The sequence below is a fragment of the Planococcus citri genome, chromosome 2, assembly GCF_950023065.1.
Source record: "Planococcus citri chromosome 2, ihPlaCitr1.1, whole genome shotgun sequence".
Classification (NCBI taxonomy): Eukaryota; Metazoa; Arthropoda; class Insecta; order Hemiptera; family Pseudococcidae; genus Planococcus; species Planococcus citri.
In genome coordinates this window covers 25,815,748-25,838,280 of record NC_088678.1, presented here as the reverse complement: position 1 = coordinate 25,838,280, position 22,533 = coordinate 25,815,748, and the positions used below count along the sequence as shown (strand labels likewise).

The window sequence follows — 22,533 nt, the reverse complement described above, 5'->3', positions numbered from 1 at the left end:
AATTTTCTCATTGCTAAGCTTCGGATTATTTTGGTATAGGTACTTGGAAAAAATACGAATGAATTTTACATTTTAGAACATCGCGTATTTTCTAGTTGAATATGCAAAACCGTGAATTTATTTAAATTAGCAAATTTTACTCTTGTAATTGTACCTATATAGCGACGAGTAGGTACCTACCGCAATATCGCACAGCCGTGTACAGAACACTGAAAAACTACCTACACAATCGTACCTATAGCCTCATCGCGCGATGTTATTCCGAATTAATATCTCGAAGGAGTTGACTTAAAGGTTGTTTAAAATTCGTCGAAATTAATTTGCGAGTTGGAAAGCTCAGTATTTTAGACCTGGATCTGGATTTTCGTTCGAGAGAACAGTCCCAGATTTCATTAGATTACACTTCATTTTCTGTGCGGTTGCTTGGGTAGGTTTTGGCTGTGTTCCTTACGAGTAATTTAGTCTACGAGGGCGAGGGAGATGAACTTTTTTCATTCTTTAGCACGTCGTCGATTCATTTGAGATTAGTTTTTTTTTTTTTGGAAAATTAATTTTGAAAAAATTACCAAGTAATTGACGTGAATTGGTACGAAGGAGGAGGAAAGGGATCTTTATATACTTACTCATCGTGCTTTTTCAATAATAATAAAAGGACCTATATATTTTTACAGTACATTATTAAAATGAATTCTATAGTGATTTTCAAATTCGAGCTTCATTATGGTTTTTAATTTAAAAAGCTATACACAGATGATGAATATTTTATTAAAGTTGGTCCGGGATGAGAGGAGGAGGGAAGCAAGAGAAACTTTGCTGTTTTGAACTGAATGAAAAAAGGAATGAACTGTTGATGTCTGGTTACAGGACTGATATGAATCAAAATTATTGAAACAATTGCTGAAAAATTGAATGTGAAAGTTTATTTTTTGATTTTTTATAAATTAAAAAACCAAAGGAGCAAATTAACCCCTTGAGCCCTTACTTCTGCCCTCCTTCACCGTTCGATCAAGTCCGGGTATTCATAAAAAGTTTCATTCAACAACAACAAAAAAGTGACCCGGTCTTTACAGTTTTCCCTTATAATTTACATAAAATTTCGTTCAAAATCTTTAAAAGGAATTTAAAAAATAAGTAGATACTAAACTTCTTTCAACAAACTTTTTTTTCGAGATTTCAGCAAAAGTATAAACCTACAGATATAAATGCTGTTCTACAACTCTAATAAATTAAATAAGTAAACATCTTTTTAAAAAAATACACATCCATTATATTTTACGTCATGTTTTGTTAAAAAAAAAATCAGGTAAGACAGGCAAAAAAAATATTTACACGAGCGAACGAGCTGTCATTTCGTTAGAAACCACAACAATAGGACAGTCTGAAATATCAAACAATAGCTCTGTTATCTTTGCTCAATGGCTCAAAAAAAGAGAAAAAAGTTGGTAAAGATTCGAACAATTTTTCGTTTAAAAATGTGGAAGTCAAATTATACGCTTTCGTAACAGCTGTGAAATTCAAAACAAAAGAATACCTACCTACCTAACCCACCAACTACCAAGTACCTACTGTAATTAAATGCAAGTAAGTTAGATACCTAGGTTTCAGCAGTAATGTCCTATTCTGATCAAGTGATCATTTTAGAATAAATTAATTCTTGAAAGTGTGGATAGCTGGATACCTGCTTCACTCTTCTGACAATTGAGACGATACCTAGATTAATAATTTATCTATACTTACAAATGATTTTTAGAGTCAGAATTGAAAATACATAATCAGAACTTTTTGATATTGAAAATGGAGTCCCTCAATGCTCTGTGCTTAGCACCATCCTATTTGTACTCCTAATTGATGATATCATGTACTATTATTCCCCAACCTCTTTCCTTAAGAATTTTTGCAGATGATGTACTTAGACATTTCAATACACTCAAATAACATCAAACAGGCTCAAAAATGGTCCAAAAAACTCTCAATTATATTGAAAAATGGGCTGAATCAAATGGACTAACATTTTCTGAATCTAAAACTCTCTGTATGCTTTTTACTAAAAATAAAACTTACCCAGAACCTATTCTTGAATTCAAAGGACATCCTTTAGTTTTTAAACCAACTACCAAATTCCTCGGCCTTAATTTTGGTTAAAAAAAAACTTACTTGGAATCCTAATTTTCTTAACATGAAATCTGAACTTAACAAACGTCTAAATTTACTAAATTGTTAAAAATTCTAAGTATAACCCATCACACTAACTATTACTTCACTTGTACAAAGCTCTGATACGTAGTAAAATTGAATATGGAAGCCCATGCTTTACAAACCTCTCAAATAAAACCACTAACATTCCCAAAACTGTTCAAAATTCCTCCTTGCGCATTTGCATACATGCTCACTATTCTTCTCCAATTAATAGCATTTATTGTGAAGCTGCAGAGCTTCCTTCAGATTTTAGGAAAATTCTCATGACAACCAAATTCATAACAACTGTTGCAAATAATTAATCCATCTCACCCAGAGATGTTGGAATTCTCAGGCTAAAAGAATCATGGTTCTCAATCAAAAGTGCGATTCTATGATTTTTATAATAGAATCATTTGTTTGGGGTTCCTTATGCATAGGGACCACAGTTCTCCTCTCAGTTCTCAATTCTCATTTGCAGTTCCCAATTTTTTTTTCAAGTTTTGAAAACAGACCAATATTGAGCAAAGCAACAAAAGAAATTTCGGATTACTCTTTAGTTCTAGACCTATACCTACTTATTAAGGAAAAATTGAAGAATCCAACTGAAGAATTTCACATTTATTTGGCTACATCTTAAAAATTTAGGAACCACAATTGCAGAGAACTAAAGCCCAGAATGATGTCATTAGTGATGTGTGATGTAGTTATAACAGCTATTGCATAGCTTACAAAGAATACCGGTTAGTAAACCGTATTGCTAAATGAAACCCAAACCTGTTAGTTGTTACAATCACTTTTTATAAAACGATTGATATCTCAGTATCGCTTTTGCATTGCTTAGCATCGCCAACAAAATCCTTACCTGGTGTACGAATGCATGAATGGTTGCGCACACTTTCCAATAAATGTGGTGTCCCTCCCTTCCCTACTGACCTATGACAGACAGGCCCGGACCCACCCACCGAGTTACCGAGAAAATCTCGGTGGGCCGCGACGTATTTGGGCCGATGAGGTAAAAACTGGGCTGCTTAAAAAATTTCTGAATGAATTTTTATGCTCAGTGTCCTGCACTTTAAAAAAGGGGAGAAAAAAATGTGGCTGACTAATTGAAGAGCCCAAAATCAAGGGGCTAAAATGGGAAATCTTGGTAGACCACGTGTTCTATGGGTCCGGCCCTGATGATAGGTACACTGACATTCAAACAATGCGCAGCGTATATGAGCACAGTGTGTGTGAGTTAGTATCCAAAAGCAATAGCAATAGCAATACTGAAAGCAATACTAACGACATCGCTTCAAATAAACTTGTTAGAAAGTGATGTGAATAATTTGCTGGTAAGAAAAACCTGTTACTAACAGTATTGTCAACAACTTCCAAGCGATGTCGTTGTAACAACTAACAACATTGTCCCGGGCTTTACAGAGAACCCTAAACTCTGGGAGCCACAGCTCTGCGGTTCTAGTATATTATGTAGCAATTCTTTATGCGATTCAAATCACAACAACCCTGATCTCGCCCTCTTTAAAAATCACTCAATGCCTACAACTCTCAGCATTTCTTCCATACTTCAGGTCCAATCCCAGAATTTATCAAAAAAATGAACAACCTACAAAGTGACCTAGAAAACGCATCCATAAACCAGTATCTTATCCCCCTTGGTCTCTCAAACCTATACAGATGGAACTCTATTTAAGAAACTACCCAAAACATGATCACTCCCCATTATTAATCAAGAGTCATTATTACTTACAACTGTTATCAAACTATACAGAATATAACTTATGCTTCACATATGGTTAAAAAATTTCCAACATTCATATTGGTTATGCTTACTCAATTAATGACAAAGTTCTCAATTTCAAAATTCACAACTGTGCTTTAATTTTTACTGCAGAACTCACTGCCATAAAACATTGCCAAATAGATTATAATTTCCATTCAATCAGAAAATAAAAAATTCTTAATCCAAAGCGACGCTCTAAGTTTACTGCTATCCATTCAAAACATTTTTTCTGATCATCCCATAGTCCAAGACATCCATAAGTCCCTTTTTAACCTTCAAATTCAAAATTATCATTACTCTATTAGCTTCATGTACTCGTATGTTCCCAGCCACATAGATATCACTGGAAACGAAACTGTTGGTAGATTAGCAAAAACAGCCGCTGCCCCCTCCCCTCTTACCTCTCTCACTCCTGATGATATTAAATCTCTAATCACCCACAACACATTTACCAACTGGCAGAACTTTTGGTCCCAACAAACTTCAAACTCTTTCAACATAAAAAAACAACCCTCCCCTGGAAAAATCTAGGCCACCTGAACAGAAAAGAAGAAATCCTTATTACTATAGACTAAAGAATAGGCCACACGAAAATTACACATATTCTCCTATACCAAGAAGAACCAAAACCCCCATGCTAATTTTGCAGAAACGAACCCACATCCATTCAACTCATATTTTTCAACTGTCCAGAACTGAAACAAAACAGACTCATACTACAGATAAAAGAAAACCCACCCATTATCCCTGACGAACCCTCTGAAATACAAAAATTCATCTCCATAATAAAAACACACCAACCTCACAAACCAAATCTACCCCCCCCTCCCTTTAAGGGTGTAATAATCTTGTAAAACACCCAAAAAAATTAATGTTAATTTTTTTATCGATTATTTAAGTTGAATTTTCATCGTATTATTTTTTTTAATTTAAATTTAATGGTGTAGGAAAGAAAAGGAAAAATGAAAAAATTTCATCTCAAGACGAATTTCTAAATATTAAGTTACACTTTCAAGTAAAAAGGTAACCTATGAATCGATAGATAAGTCACTGAAATTTAGACATCACTTTCCAACAAAAGGAAAAGAATGCTCTATTTTTCTATCTCCATCTTGGAATCTCGGATTATATAGACCTAAAAGCTATAAAATATCCAGCTAAAAGTCAAAGGTACCTATAAGTCGGTTCGGTCTATCGATTAGTTCAAACCTCCTACAAATTTCGACTATAATCTTCTCAACAGAAATGGGAGAATAGGGCCACACTATAACTTATATAGCCAGACCCACTCTTAAGCCTTCTACACGATGAGGAAGACGCGACTTGAAACCTCACCATCAGCTTAAGAGTATTGTACAGTACATTTCAGTCTTTCAGCCTTTATAGGGAAATGGCAAGAGGGGTTTATATAAGTCGTAAGGTTCTGGTAAAAATAAAACTCTCTACCTGGTACCTACATTACGTTACGGAATATATAAATTTCAAAGAGAGCGGCGAAGATCAAATAAACGGATTACGATATGAGATTGCACAGACACTGGCGCGCTCGAAGGTTCGTAGGCTGACGCACGTTTCTAATGAGTAAACTTGAATTATATACACGGCGGTGGTAGCTTATGCTATTGGAAGGAAGGTTAAAAGCCTATAATGTGTATTTGAAATTCAACGTAAGGCTTTTCACAAGTGTACCTACTCGCGAGTCGTATAGAGAAAATTCCTAATTAAACATTTACCAAATACACGCGAGCTGACCTTTGTGTTTTTAAGTTTTATAGTTTGTAGCTCGTCGTTCTACACGGTTCGTATAACTGCTTGACAGATTTGATGCTGATTCGTTTACATCCTCTTTTAGGATGTATACAAACAAATACGAGGAAATTTAAAACATCGCTTTAGAGTAAAGGCCTGAGGTATAAGTTGAATGTTGATGTTGACTGGTAGGTATTTACTTACCTTTGTGAGAAGATACGCAAATGGATCCATTTTTTCGTTGTTGTTGCTGTTGCTGTTGTTGTTGAATGATGGTGGCCGAATCTCTCCTGTGATCATCTTCGGATCCGGGAGCCGAAGCGGTCGAGACTTTGAGAATGACACCAGATTGTAGGTTACTTTTGACCGAAGGACGTCTATCTCCGGTCTTTGAATCCGAGCTGCTTTTTCGTTTATTACTCAATTGGTATCTGTAAAAATATTTTTAAAAATGAAGCGATATTACAGATTTGTTGTGAAAATTCCCGGTACCTTTTTTCCTTCTTTATTAAATATCGCTATAGGTGTACCTTATTTGAAATTAATAATTCGAGATATTAAAACGAAGCTATAGGTACCTCTATACGTTGGTGTGATCCTATGCTAACACAGCTCGAGACCATTTCAATTCGCTTAATAAATCTGTTTGTTGTAGCAGACTTTCGAATAAAAGGGGTTTTAATCTGTCATATATTTAATAACGTCAACGTTTTCGAAATTAGATTCTCGCATTTACTCGTAATATTATTATAAACGTTGACGCTCTGCGCTTCTAACAAATGGCAATATTGAGAATTTTTGACGTACTTGTATAGCACGAGTATAGGTAGGTACCTACGCAGTGCTATAGTGCACGAGCATCGTATACGGTATACGTTTCTAAAGCTTTAAATGTGCGCTGTCTTGTTTAGTTTGAAAACTACCATGCCTATAAATTCAATTGCGAATAAATCAAATATGTTTATGAAATTTTTTCCAGCCGCGTGTACTCGTATCTCGATGAACCGGTGATATTGAAAGATTGCTTCCATTATTTTTAAATCAATCAGTCAAACGATAACTTGGTAATCTACGAAACGTGGTAAAAATTTATGGCGAATTTTATATCCACCGCACGTATCGTATATTTCATTTTACCGCCAAGAGACGCGAATGAGTAGGTATTTGCGATTCGGACGCGGTAGTGGGGTTAAAATGAAAAATTGTTAATTTTGCCCATTTATTTACGCCTATTTATTGTTTGAAAAAGATTAGGTACGAATGTACTGCGATGCATTTTTTTAAAAGCTTCGTTGAAATGACTCGAAAATTGGCTGATGATTAATATGTACATAGATAGGTAAGTATATTGGATGGAATATTTCAAGACGTTTCGAGGTTTTTTTTCACGCTGTTTTTAGAATGTTTTTCTTTTTCTCATTCTGTTTTTTGATTAAATGAGGTTTCATTTCCGTTATCGAAAATTCACTCCCTCTCCACGATAACTTTCACCCCTTCGATTTCTAGAATTGGCAAAACAGTTTACACTTTTGTAGTTTGGGTTGCTTCGTGATTACGCGAATTATTTCATAGATTGTTTCATAATTTTTTTTCCAAATTTCAATCGAAGGGAGAGAAAACTTGGGGGAGATGGCACAAACTACACAAAGACGTCAAAAATGTTGTAAAAATTCAAATATTTCGATAAAATATTTTTTTGAGCATTTTTGAAGAGTTTTAAAGGGTATTCCCGGGTAAGATAGGTGAAATGCCCCTGTCCTCGGATTTTTGAAATTTTGATGAAACATTGTTGGGTGTCTTTAAAAAAAATGTTGGAGCCCAAAAAATGTCTCCCACCCCCACCCCCTTGCCCCCTATGGCCAAAAAACACTTTTTTCGGGGAAAAAATCGTACTTCAACGAGTTTTGAATGAAAATTTTTGAATTCACCCAAAATATATGGAGGAAACATGAGTCTATCAAGGTGAATTTTTTCAAAATTTTTCGGTCCCCCAGGGGGGGAGATATTGACAAAAGAAAATTTGAAACCGCCGTATCTCCGAACCTAATTCTGGTGCCCAAAATTTTTTTTCTTTCAAAAATATATCTGCATGAGTACTATAATTGGTATTTTTTTCAAATTTTTTCTCCAGGTGGGTCATCTTCAAAAACTCAAAAAACAGTCAAAAATGCGTTTTTTGTGTCACGGAACCACCAAAAAAAGCGATACTGCCAGTGATATAATTCTGAAATTTTGCATTCGGACCTCTAAAAACAATATAAAACCAACCAACTTCTTGAAACCTTAATTTTGGGGCCATGAGCACCCCCTCCCCCAATTTTGGGGCAAGAGAAGATCGACAATATGGGTATCGTTTTCATATGAATCGAACTTGCTGAACACGAATATGAAGTTAGATTTGCAGTAGGACCCTCCTAAGAGTCACATTGGGGGAGGAGGTTGCCCAAAAATTCGATTTTTCGAGAAATATGCTTCATTATAGCGCTACTAGTGTTTACGCAATGAGTCAGTTGCATGGCATAAATGTGTTACAAAAAATTCAATTTATGGGGAACCCTGCTCCCCAATGTACCTTTTAGGAGGGTCCAACTGTAAAAATATAACTTCATATTCGTGTTCAGTGGGATTTTTTGCAAATATTTCGCATTAATGATGCCAAATATACCTATCGAAAAATATCATTCCTAAAACTGAAGCAATATTTTGAAACGCACGTGGTGTTAATTTTTTATAGCCAAAAATTTCCTAAATTTTTCGCGATTTTTCTCGATTTTCTTGAAATTTAAAATATTGGCATCACTGCGTTCCAAAATATTTCCTCAGTTTCAGGAATGATGTCTTTCAATATTTTGTCGTCATTAACGCGAAAAATTTGCTAATAAAAATTTTCAGAAGATCAACTAACCCAAAAATAAACGATATGCAAATTTTCAATCGCTCAGTAGAACGCTAAAAGTGGTCTAGGATTTGGACGGCAATACCATAGATCAACTCAGAATCTCAAATGCTTTCATTTGGGACTGGGCTATTCTGGGTAGGGGCAGCAGCGGAAAAACACGTTTTTTTTGATAATGCCCCATCTTTGAGGGCCCATATCTTCCTGTTGGGATATTTTTCAACTCAAAATGACAATTCTGCTCAATTTGGTAAAAAAAACACCTTTTTTTGAATCATGTTTCACGAAAAATCGAATTTTTGGGCAACCCCCTCCCCCAATTTGACTCTTAGGAGGGTCCTACTGCAAATCTAACTTCATATTCGTGTTCAGCAAGTTCGATTCATATGAAAACGATACCCATATTGTCGATCTTCTTTTGCCCCGAAATTGGGGGAGGGGGTGCTCATGGCCCCAAAATTAAGGTTTCAAGAAGTTGGTTGGTTTTATATTGTTTTTAGAGGTCCGAATGCAAAATTTCAGAATTATATCACTGGCAGTATCGCTTTTTTTGGTGGTTCCGTGACACAAAAAACGCATTTTTGACTGTTTTTTGAGTTTTTGAAGATGACCCACCTGGAGAAAAAATTTGAAAAAAATACCAATCATAGTACTCATGCAGATATATTTTTGAAAGAAAAAAAATTTTGGGCACCAGAATTAGGTTCGGAGATACGGCGGTTTCAAATTTTCTTTTGTCAATATCTCCCCCCTGGGGGGCCGAAAAATTTTGAAAAAATTCACCTTGATAGACTCATGTTTCCTCCATATATTTTAGGTGAATTCAAAAATTTTCATTCAAAACTCGTTGAAGTACGATTTTTTCCCCGAAAAAAGTGTTTTTTGGCCATAGGGGGCAAGGGGGTGGGGGTGGGAGACATTTTTTGGGCTCCAACATTTTTTTTAAAGACACCCAACAATGTTTCATCAAAATTTCAAAAATCCGAGGACAGGGGCATTTCACCTATCTTACCCGGGAATACCCTTTGTAATTCAGCTACGATTTTCGAGATTCTTGACAAGTGATCTTACAATCTATCAAAATACAGGTTAAAATTTTGTAAAAAAAATCCAAATATTTCAACAAAAATGTTTTTTGAGCATTTTTGAGGAATATTCAGCTCAAAATTGTGTGTCATTATTTTCGCGATTTTTGAAAAGTGACCTCGTGTATGACCTATTAAAATAGATTGAAATATCACCAAAAATTCAAATTTTGACAAAATGTTTTGAAAACATTTTTGAAGAATTTTGAGCTGGAAATTGGGTCATAATTTTTAGAATTTTTTTAAAAGTGTCGTACGATCTGTCAAAATGCGTTGAAAAACTTGCAAGTTATCGACTCAATCAGTCTACAGATTCTATAAAAATGCCCAAGAAAGGTTTCAAAGGAAATTATTAATCATCTTCCAAATTTTTGACGGGTAGTAGGTATAACATTTCTTCAAAAATATTGAAAATGATGAACCAATTTGTGGCTAAAAATCCTTCAAAACATTCGAAAAGAGTTTCATTAAACATATTTAAATTTCTCATAAAATTTAATGTCATTTTGATCGCATGACACTTTCAAAAATCCGAAAAATCATGATCCAATTTTGGGCTCAAAATTTTTTTAAAATGCTCAAAAATATGTCAAAACAGCTATTTACATTTCTCGAAAAATTATAACTTAGGTATTCTGAAAAGTAGTCAGGTCACTTTTGAATAATTTTACGAAACGGTTCATTTTTATGTACTTTTGAGAAAATTATGAAATAAATTGAGGTGCAAGTGAGCTTTCATGATCTGAGCTACCTAAAACTTATTCTGAAATTGAACAGTTTTTTTCACAAGGTGGTCTAAAAGTAAAATTAAGGACGATGAGGATTAAGGCGGTCCTTAACTACATGGCAAAAAAATTTACGATTTCTTCAGCTCCAAACCCTCAAAGTGGTAACTTTTGGTTAGCAGGTGGGCCGCTCAATTTTTAAAAATTTTCAAAACACAAATTCACAGTAAAATTTTAACGTTCAACACCTCTAAAAAGTCTCTTTCGAGTAAAATAAACTCTCACGACGGTATTAGCCCCCTTCCTAGAAAACCAAGTTGCCCCCCCCCCCGAAATAGCTGAAATTCGTGTTTTTTACATTAAAAAGTCCAATTTTGCTCATTTTGCGAATTTGGGTAAGTAACTGCTTGAATTAAAATTCATATTGTTCGTTTTCGATGAATTATACAGTTGAGACATGTGACACCTTACCCCCCCCCCCCCCATTGATCTTATTAGGGGATTCTCAATGTTGACAGCATCAAGCATGTTATAATTATAGAAATGAAAAAAAGCTATTGAAAGTCAACGAAAATTTCCAAAAAGTGTGTGTGAAAATAAATTAAATTGCATGAAGTAAACATTTCATGCCAACTGCTACTTAGTTCAAAAGATTCCCATGTAAGGATTTAAACTGATTGGAGTGGATTTTTTTCAAGAACCCCCTGAAAATCTGCTGAAAATTCCAAGAAGTTTCGAAATCACTAGGTATATTAATCGATTCTGCGGACGAAAATTTCAGTATTATACTTCTATTCCAAGGAAATGGACCTCTGGATTTTCAAAAATCATCTAGAAATTGAATAACAAAATTCAGCACTACAAAACTGATCTGTGGACCTATTTTTAGATACTCTTTCGATTTTTCTCTCGAGTCTAAAATTTTTGCGCCAGTAATCATGTTTAAAAAACTCTTTATCAAAAGAACCATTAAATTATACAGAGGGAGAAGGGACTCGAGCGTTATTACCTAATTTTAAGATTTCCACATAAAATACAAATTTCATGTACGAGTATTTTAGGCGGGGTCAGCAGGTCAGCTTGGCAAGAGAGGGGGCTAAAATCGTCTTGAGAATTTATTTTACTCAAAAGGGACCTTTTTTTTTTACATATGATATAACTTGAAATTTTAACATTTTACAGTGAATTTGTATTTTTAAAAATTGTTTGAAAATTGAGGGGCCCACCACTGTCTGAGTTTTTTGAAAATTGAAAAAATAATAAATATAGGGAATTATTTTCTCACAAGAAGTCACCACTTTGGGGGTTGGGAGGGGGAAAATCCTAACTTCGAAAATAGGGCCACCGCCCTAGTCCCCATACCTATTTCTATATCCTTTTATTTCAGCGTACAGTAGTGGGGACTTAGGACTCCCAGTTACCCACTATAGGAGGGAACGTTATGCCCAGCAGAGGCTACACTGATTCTTCTAGGATGATCAGCGCTCTCTGGTGGTTTAGTTCCACACAGACCAAGCCGGAGCCGCAGTCAGCTCTTTCTTGGCAGTCTTTTGTCTTTTCTACATTCCTTATAGGCTAAGGTACCTCTTATGCTGGGTACACAGCTCTCAGATTAGCAGAGTTCAACGGGTACCCAGATTGCCGGGTTTCCGGGTTCAACCCGGAAAAGGAATCGGATACTCGGGTACAGAACCGCGTAGTGGAAAACAATGAAAAATGCGACGTTGCCAAATCAAACTGACGAAAAAAGTTCATCTTTATGTAGCGATCCTAGCGATATAAAGATGAACTGCTCAAAATCACGTCATTTTCCCAGAATTTCACTACCAGGATAGGAACCAGGTAATTTTCGGATCCGGGTAGTCGTTGATCTCTGCAGATTAGACGCTCAGCAGAATAACACCCTGTGTTGTATTGTATCATCTTGTAGTAACGGTTGAAGCATGGTGCACAACTGACAATAAACCATAGCACTATAGGTACCTTTGTATGTTCTTGTGGGGTATTGCAGTTGTCTCACATTGTTGGCATCTTGCATAAGGTGTAGCCTGTCAAGTCCCCGAAGCTAGAGTTCCCAATAGGAACATAGGGCCAGATTGGGTACCCAAGGCCAAGCAAAAAATTCCCCCAACATTGGCGCCCAACATGGGGCCAGATTGGGTACCCAGGGTGGGCCAAGCAAGAAATCCACCCAGCAGTACTTACGTCTAGATCTACACTTATCTTGGGTACCTACTCAAAATATTCTCATCAATATTCATCATCATTTTTTTGGAAAGTTTGTCTCTGGAAAATTGCAAAAAAGTATGTTTTTAAAAAATGAGAGTAAGTAAAGTGTCTTCCTCTATTTCATCTCCAGGGAAAGTTTTAAATCATGGATAGCGAATTTATAACTTTTTACGTTTTTAAAAGTATTGTGAAATCATACCTAGGTATTAGAACTAACCAACTTTTTCTACAATTTTTCAAATACGAGAAATTTTTCCTTATTTGAAGTTATTCTGGAGCCTTCAAAGCAATTTTCAATTCGACCAAATTTTTTTTATTTCTCCAGCAGGTGTGGAAATTAATTTGTGAGAAGCTAAAAACTAAGTTGAGATTCATTCTAGACCTTTTTTCTTGACAATTTATTCACATTTCAGTCTATTTCCAAACAAATCGACACTTCGAGTATAGTTTTTTGAACAGCATAATAATATCAAGTTCAAAAACACACAATCTAATAGCATAGCATCAACTTTTTCCACCATTGGAAAAAAAACTCTGGTTTTTAAAAATCGAACACCATAATTCTGTCACTCAAACCAGCGCGCATTTTCGTCCCAATATTTTTTATTCGAATGAATAAAATATACCGACAACAAGACATGTAGACTGGTAAGTACATTATACCACACGGCGTATAAAGTAAGTATAAAAGCGCGATAAACTCAGGTCTTCGAGTCACCTGTTGAAGCCCGCCTGTACGAGTATAAAATATCGATTTGCAAAAAGGATACATTTTACAAAATTATTATGAAAACAATTATTAAATTTCAATACGTTAACTCGAGTTACCGCGGTTCGCAATATTGTTATACACAATATACATACAATGCTGTGTATAATACTTGTTCCATCGTATAGTACATCGTTAATATGTCAAAGAAAGTTTACAAGCTATACACGCTAAAAAGGGTATGCTATACATATATCGAGTACCATTGAAAGAAACTAATTTTGTAAATAGAAGCAGAACGCCGACCGAGTACGATGGTGCGGAGCACAAGAGGCACACGGCGTCTTCTACAATAGTGTAATTTTCAACATTTCCATCGCTTTGACTTTGACCACACAGCCGTTAAATTTTCACCCCGGTATTTCTCATTTTAAATTACAAATCCGATCCCGAAGAGGATATATTTACACTCGTTTAAGCAGTAAAAGTTTCAAATTTGTAGGCACCTATACCTCCTACTCGTATATGGAGAATATGTAGAATAGACTATCTATCTGTCTCTATGTTTGGTCGGCTGATATACGATATTTACGAGTCGAGAGGTTTTGGCTCTTTCTGCTGCTTATGCATACGTGACTTTCAATTTATTCACCAACTTGGAAATATTTTTGCTTCTATCGTTTTCATCACGCGCCATGTTTCAAACTAGGTAATAAGTATGTACCTACTGGCTGTATAGTTTGATAACGTGTAGCTCACGTACGAAAATTGGACAAAGTTTTTATAAATATTAAATTTTAATTACAACGTTGCAGCCCTCGTTGGTGAGTAAACGAAATGTTATAGGCACGATATGGTGAAAAACAATTGGAAAAGTGTGTGTACTGTGTGTATGTATACAGGGTGTCCCATTAAATGCCTGGAATACTGAATTTTGAATCAGCAGAGTGCCTATTTGGTAATTAGCCATCTAAAGGAGCAAGATGTTATGAAAATTTCAAAAAAGATAATTTTTTCGAAAGTGATTCCGACATACTGGGTGTTCTGTTTGAGGTACCTAGATGCATGCAACCCAAACTACAAAATTGTGAATTGGTTTGCCGTCCTTAAAGACCGAAGTGGTGTTTTTGATGCTTTTGAGTTTATTTGAACTTGGGACCTGAGACCATGAAGATTGAAATACTTCATGCAGTGTTTTGGAATGGAGTTTCAAATCAGATAGAGGGATTGGTATGTTGGAAAGGGGGAGGTGGAGGTGTGCCTGTTTAGCTATTTTATCTGCTAGCTCATTTCCTTGAATCTGGGAGTGTGAAGGTATCCAACATAGTATGGGTGTGTTATTTTGGAAGAGTTGAAGGAGTTCAATGATCTCAAGTGATACAGGATGTGAATACGTTGACCTATAGTTTTTTATTGATGAAAGAGCAGATAGTGAGTCAGTAAAAATTATGACATTACTTAAAGAAAAATCAAGGGAATATGAAATTGCAGATTTAATTGCATATAGTTCAGCAGTAAGGATAGTGTAAAGGGAGGGGAGAGCAATGGGGATAGATACATCGCTATGAATGATTGCCCATTCAGTGAATTGTTGAGTTTTTGAACCATTAGTGTATATATGACTGAATTCTTCATACTTATCAAGAAGGAGAAGAAAATGTCTTTTAAGTATGATGGAGTTGGTGTGATTTTTGTTAAATTCTGTCAAGGATAGGTCAATAATAGGGTTAAAAGATTGCCAAGGTGGGATAGGGTTTACTAACAAGTGGTGTATTTAATGTTATTTTCTTCAATTTGTTGGAGAAAAGATCGGAATTTTACAGATAGTGAATGTATAGGAATTATAGGCCTATATTCCAACTTTAAGTTGAAGTCAGGGTTTGATTTTATGCTCAAGTATGTTGACGTGGAAATATACTGTCTACATATGTCAAGTGAACATTCAGAAGCATCATTAAGAAGGCTTACAGTGGGGGTAGTTCTAAAGGCCCCAGTGGAAATTTGTACAGCTGTATTTTGAATAGTGTTTAGCCTGTGGAGGCGACTATCAGGGGCATAAGTACAGATAGAGCATCCATAATCTAAAACTGGTCTGGTATGACAATCAGAACCATAAGAAGTGTGTGAAAGTTTCCCTACTGACAAGAAAAACGTGGTTAAACGCTTAAAACTGAGACCGCGTTTTTTGGTGCGTTTACGCCCGGTATAATCGTGTAAATGCTGTGTGTAATTGCTTTTATGAAAGACCCCCTGGAGTGTGAGATGGCATAAACGCAGTGCGGATGCAGTGGAAAAACGTGGTCTACTTCAACAAAACTGGTTTCAGGTAGAACATTGCGACAGCAGATTTGAAAAAAGCTAGCGGATTTGAAAAAACGCGGGTGTAATAGCTAAAAAGTGAGACTAAAACGTGTATTTCTTGTCAATAGGGTTCTTGAGTAGATTTATTTTTTTGAAGCATTTGGATCTGATTTCTTCTATATGAGACTTGAGAGGACCAGGAAAGGTTGTTGTCAAAGTTGAAACCTAAGTATTTAACAGAGGGAAGGGTTGGAATTGGAGTATTATTGAAGTGTATGTTTATTTCATGGGCACATTTATTTCATTTGCAAATATGCAGGGCAGCCGATTTAGAGTGAGAAAATTTCAAACCATTTTGTTGTGACCATAATAGCAGCTGGTCTGTGGCTTGTTGTAGTAGAGATTCGCCAAGTTCTAAGTATGTCATTTTGCCATTACTGAATTTTAGTAACTAAAAAAAATTACAACTTTTTCACAATTTCTAGCAATTTCTGCAAGAAATCAATTTTTTTTGGAAAGCAAAACTTTTTAAAATTTGACTTGAAAAAGGAGTTTTTTCAAAAAATGAAAGACTTCCCATTCGTAAAATTTATGTTTATTTTTACTTTTTTTTTAAAAAAATGATGAAATTATGTAGTTATTTTTCTGGGAACTAACCTTTTTTGTGGCGGGATTTATTTATTTTATGGCTCCAAAAAAGGTCAACGACCCCAATAACCAGTTTCATTTGGAACTGGACCATTTCTAAACAAATTGGGTGGGGGCCAGTGCGAAAAAACAACGATTTTTTCTCTTCAAAAATGCCACCTCTTTGAAGGACTCATATCTCAAAATCCTCGACAATTTTTTTCACGATCAACCCTGAATACATATTTAAGTTTGAACCAGCCACTAAAGTCTGAAAAAAATTGTTCAAGCAACCCACTCTTGTTCGTAACCGTTACAATTGTTTGAATGTTACATCGCATTTGATTGCTTTTTACTCTCCATGAATTCTGATTTCATAAAATTTACCACCACAATTTCCAAATTTCCGTAACAAGTCGCATAATTTTTATGAATTTCACCATTTTAGAGAAAAAAAAATTGAAAAAAAAATCTTCACTATTCAACGATTGTTTACCTAACTGAAGACGTAACGAAAAATTTTCCTCGAGTTGGAAAAAATCAACAAAACTCGTCGGCTTAAGTATATACGAAAGAGCAGGTATTGGAAATTTCTTTTTTTTTTGTCATTCGCCTCGCTAAACCTCAATCTCTATCTCTATCCTATTCCTACACAATACACATACACGCTGGAAAAGTACGAGTACGAGCAGCATTTACTTTGCTTACAAGCGAGAGACGTCAGCTGTCACAATGTCAGGTACCTAGCTAGCTACCGTCAAATAAACGCTATTTATTTTTCTCGTAAATTTCATTTCGTGTGTGCGATGGAATTTGATTTATGACAAGATTTCACATTTTGATGATTTTTCATTTCCCTGGTGAATTGGAAACTATAATATAATTTTAACCTTTATATTATAAACGCAGCAACAGGGAAGAGTTAATTCGCAGGTACGCGATAACAAGTTCAAGTCGAGTTTTTCTCATTAGACCTTTAACTGCTCGCGAGCTGTGTAATCCATTTGGATTAAAATTCTCTTAACATAGGTTATATACTTATACTATGTAGTTGTAATCGTGTATCATTTTCGTACCTATATAAATGAAGTATAAAAAGGGTCCATATCTGAGTGTATTAGCAGCAGGTATCCTAAATTATTCCATTTAGGTATACCTATACGAATATCTTATCGCTTTATGTATTTGAAAAGATTAATGAATGATGAAACCAACGTGTATAGAACTTGGAGGGTGAAAATTTGCTACGAGTATATTTTTTGAAAATACACCGCATTGATTATAAGCTAGGTAGGTAAGTATATCTTGTTCGTATATAGGAAACCCGTATAATGAAAGATAAATACAGGTAGGTAGGTGAAAGGATGCTCGCGGATCCTGTATCGTTATCAATTAAATTACCGTTCGAGGTAGGTAGTTTACCAAAACAGGGCGAGATTCTTTCCAGAGTGCGAATCTTTTCGAATCTAAAATGACTTTTAAGAGATTATAATGCGGCCAGCGATTAAACTATTTTTATTTCGCTTTACGCTCGATATGTTTCGAATACGTCTTATATTACTGGCGATGAAGGAAGGCCTTTCATCGAGTACACGAGACCTCGTATAATTTTCTTCAACTTGCGAGAAATTAATCTGAAAAGCAATTTAACCATATTTATATCCTTATGAAAAATGGTCACGAACTCGAAAAGGTTGACTTTTTTTTCCTTCTTCTTCAATTTTTTCCAAACATGAAACCCCAACGACAGACGACGACGAATCAATCGGTCGGTTATTTTCTCTGATACGTAATCGCTGCTGAACTGTCGCTCGGTATGCTGACGAAAATGTAATTTTAAGTCGTATTTAGTCGACCTTATGAAAGAAAATTAATTAAGACGTGCTTTGAAATTATTACGTGTTTGTGTGCTGTTGTATGTATATATGACACAACACATGCCAAAATTATTTCATTCGACTTTCTATAATACATACATAAAATACCACACCACGGTATATTCTCGTTCACTGGTGTACTCGTATACGTATAAGTTAGGTAGGTACACGAATTCGCGTCGAGAATTATAAATATTTGATGTGTATTATGCTGTATATTATACAGGGTGTCCTATTAAACAAGTGTCATTAATTTAATTTGGGACAGAACCAGATAGGTAAAGAAGTACAAAAAACTAAAAATAATCAAATAAATTTCTCCTTAAAAGAATCATGGATATGATTTTGGGCTTCGATCTTTAGTTTTATATGTTTTAGTTTCCTTACTGTTATTCCTAATTTTGTATCTTCCAAGACAGTCTATTGAAATATGTACATATTATTCATGATCATTAAGTATTATGACAATCAATTCCTAATTGCGACTCTATTTGATGACATTTTCTGGGCAACTAATTCATTCATTTTTGATTGAATGCCAGAGATTCCTTTTATACCTATCTATTTCAGTTTCAATTCAATTTCAATTCATATTCAGTAATAATCATCAAGCTTTTAAGATTTTAAGCTAGTGGGCGTGGGTGACGAATAAATTAATGATAAATAATTACATTAGGATAGGTAGGTAGGTGATAAATACACAATATAAAAAAATTTAAATCATGGTACCTAACTAACGGAATTTTTTCAAAAATTACAGTTTTTTCTCTACTTTTTTCACTACTTACCTTTTTCAACCAAATTTTCAGACGCATACAAAAATTAACAAAGTCAAATTTTTAACAGGAAAATGTTCAAAAATAAAATTAAATTAGAAGAAAATTTGTACAGGTAATGGTAGGTACAAAGTATTTTTTAATTTTACCAAAAATAAACTTCTTTTTTCAATAATTTAAATGTGCTTTGTTGATCTGGAGAAGGCATATGATCAAGTACAAAGGAAGAAGTTGTTCAAAATCCTGAGGAAAATTGAAGTGAACGAACAAATAGTAGCCTACCTACGTTTAATTGAAGAAATATACACGGATAATGTAATAAGAATAAGATCCGGAAACATGTCGGAAGCAAAGAAGATAGGAAGAGGAGTAAGACAGGGATGGCCAATGTCCTGTAGCCTGTTACAACATGATTAAAGCATGGATCAAAACCAAGCCAAAAGGGCTAGACATCAATGACACATTCATGTCAATACTCTGCTGTTTGCTGATGATCAGGTGGTCTTTACTCACAACAAAGATGACTTGCAGAGAGCGATGCACAACCTTCAGAAAGTAGCAAATAAATACTGAATGAGAATCTCGTTGTCAAAAACAAAGGTGATGGTGATGGTCTTTGAAGGGAAAGAGCCAATATGCTGTAAAATTGTTGTAAATGGGCTGCCAGTGGAACAAGTCATACCATATAGGGTGAAAATCTGCCAATGATATGTGAAAAAAAATGTGACAGGAATTGCAACACTTTCTGTCAATACTTTTCGGCTCATTAATCAGTAAGTGTATTTTTTTACACGATAAATTCTGCCAATGTCCAATATTCATGAACAATTTTTTGACTCTGCCTGGGATCGAACCCGGGTCTCCAATAAGTTGGAGAGCAATTTTTGTACTCACCTATAACCATGTGGACATGTGATATTCACATAGTGTATTTTTTAGCAGATTTTTTTTGGTGCACCAATCTGCCTTCTGAACAGCGCTTTTTCATGCGTATATTCAGAATATGTCAATTAGAGCTGAAAATGGTACTCGCTAACAGCGGGTAACTACTGTACCCGTACTGTAAATTCTCGCTACTTGCCAGTAGCTGGTAGCGAGTTGAAAAAAATCACCAGTTCACATTGTAACTGGTAGCATGTTGTATGTGTAGTGGGTGTACCGGGATTATGTCATCATTGCCAACAATCACTGTCAAACGTCAATCACACGCACCTACGACAGGTGCTGAAATGTAACTCCTCCCACTTACGCATTATCAAATTTTGGGGTGCGTGCGCAGACCAAGTGCGAAAACAATTGGGTTGTGCTCGCTAAACGCTACAATCTAGTACCCGACTCAACTCGTTACCTGCCATAGTGGGTTAAGCTGGTATTTTACCCCAATACCGGTTAGCGGCTAGTGTAACCGTTTTCAGCTCTGATGTCAATAAACCAGCTAGTTTTGGTGTCTTTTTCAGTGTATGGGCAGATTTTTCCTCAATGGGGCAGAAGCTTTAAATATCTCAGGTGCGAGCTATCTTATGAAGGAGAGGTCAATGCACAACTTAAGATCAACAAATTCCTGAGAGTAACTGGGGCGATAACCTGAGCCATCACTCCAAAAAAAGTCAATGCTGAAACTAGAATAAGAATCTACACTTTGCTGGCAAGACCAATGCTGCTGTGTGGAAGTGAAACACAGATGATAAGAAAGGGTATAAAAAGCAGAGTAACTGCAGTGGAAATGAGATTCATGCAAGCCATGGCAGGATATAAATATCGTTACCTTAATGCCAAATCCGAGTATGTCCATCCAAAAAAACATCGTCGTTTTGCGTCACTGATAAGGCTCTGGGAAGCCCTGAATTGAAAAATTTGCATCGGAGTACAGTTAAAATGCACCACCGAAGATGCACGAAGCTGACCGATGTTCAATCAGAACTCAACGAACCCTTCCGAGCATATCCGAGCCTTATCAGTGATGCGTAAAATCGTCCTTTTTTTGTATGGACATACTCGGGTTTGGCATTAAGGTAACGATATGTACAAGACGTGATAGGTTAAGGAATGAAGACATCCTGAAAGAGCTAGAAGCAGTCACAAGCAGAAATGCCTTTAAAAGTAACTGAAAAAGTTACAAAACGTGAGAAAAACATTTAAATGTTCAAAAAATTACAAAAGAAGCCATGAATTTATACATCTTATTTTTTTAAAAATGTAAAAAATGACCTTTTGGCGATTACTGTAAAACACTTGATATTTTTTCCAAATTTTTGTCAGAAAAGTGATACTATTTCGGAAAGTTTTGACTTTTTTTTGGTAATTTCTGACAAAGAGAACTTTTAACAATTTTTGAGTTTTTTTTTTGGCCAATTTTTGGTAAAAAGGCGAAGCTTAAGTAACTTTTGCGAAAAACTAAGATTATACCTCAATTAGAATTTTTGCAAAAAATCGAGAATTTTCAGTCACTTTTGCCTAAAAATTGAAACGTTTTAGCAATTTTCGGCAAAAAGTGAGATTTTTTTGGCATTGTTTGGCAAAAAGTGAGACTTTTTGGAAATTATTGGCAAAAACCAATACAATACCTTTTGCAATTCTTGTCGAAAAAAATGAGACTTCTGCATAACTTTTTGGTAAAAAATGTGTTTATTGAAAAAAAGAAAATCGTTGACACTTTTAATAGCCAAAAAAATCAAGACTTTTTGGCAATTTTTGACAACAAAGAGAGATTTTTGGAGGAAAAAAGTGAGACATTTGAAAATTTTCCAAGGAAGCAACGATTTTGAGCAATTTTTTGGTAATTCTGACACAAGCAGAGACTTTTTGCTATTGTTTTGGCAGAAAGCGAAACTTATTGAGTAAAATTCATCTCTACTCAAACTCTTTCAATACAACTCCATACCATGCTTAAACATTTTTGAACGACTTTCTTTGAGATTGAGATGCCTTTGGCTGAGATTAAAAAAAATATGGTTAGGTAAAAAATTGGAATTTAAATTTTAAAAAGTCAGACTTACGTACCTACAGCTGTAAAATTGATGAAAATGAAATTCTAGGTCTCAAAAAAATTCTACCTTGTTTTTCTCCTTGTTTTTGAGAAAATCAGACAAAAAATTATGTTAAAATTTGAAAACCACAAAATTTGGAATTCTTACTTCTCATCATAAAAAGGAAGTATTGTTCAAATTTATATCCAACGAGTCGGATGATCACAATACTTTATACTTTTTAGCTCAAAATTTTCAATTTCAACTTGCCTTAAAAACCAGCCAACAATTTTTTTTTGAAAATTCAAGTTGGTAGATTAATTTAACCAAAATTGCTTTACAAAGCTGAATTTTCAGGTGAAAAATCAAAAGAGCCACTTTGTTGAGAAAAAAGTGAATTCAAGTTTTGCAATCTTCAACTTTACAACCTCCATGCAGAAGATTGTGAGTGGTATCTAGTCAGGCAGGTTCTGCGCCAGGAAGACAAAAAACCTCGTTTCAACAAAAGAGGTATCTTAATAGGTAGAAAAACGACACAAAGTAGAATCAAACGAGTATCTTAGAATACTTGACCAGGCAAAATTTCAGATGTTGAAGTTCATTTTTTGATTTTTGACGACTTCTTAAAAATT

At 35.1% G+C, this 22,533-nt stretch overlaps 1 protein-coding gene across 1 annotated transcript in view; it reads right to left on the bottom strand.

Annotated features, from left to right (window-relative positions):
• The window catches only part of LOC135835184 (NACHT domain- and WD repeat-containing protein 1), a 56,244-nt gene that overhangs the window by 24,820 nt on the left and 8,891 nt on the right, over window positions 1–22,533 (bottom strand). The window contains exon 2 of the mRNA XM_065349339.1: window positions 5,915–6,141. Coding sequence (XP_065205411.1) covers window positions 5,915–6,141 — 227 coding nt within the window. The remainder of the gene's footprint in view (window positions 1–5,914; window positions 6,142–22,533) is intronic.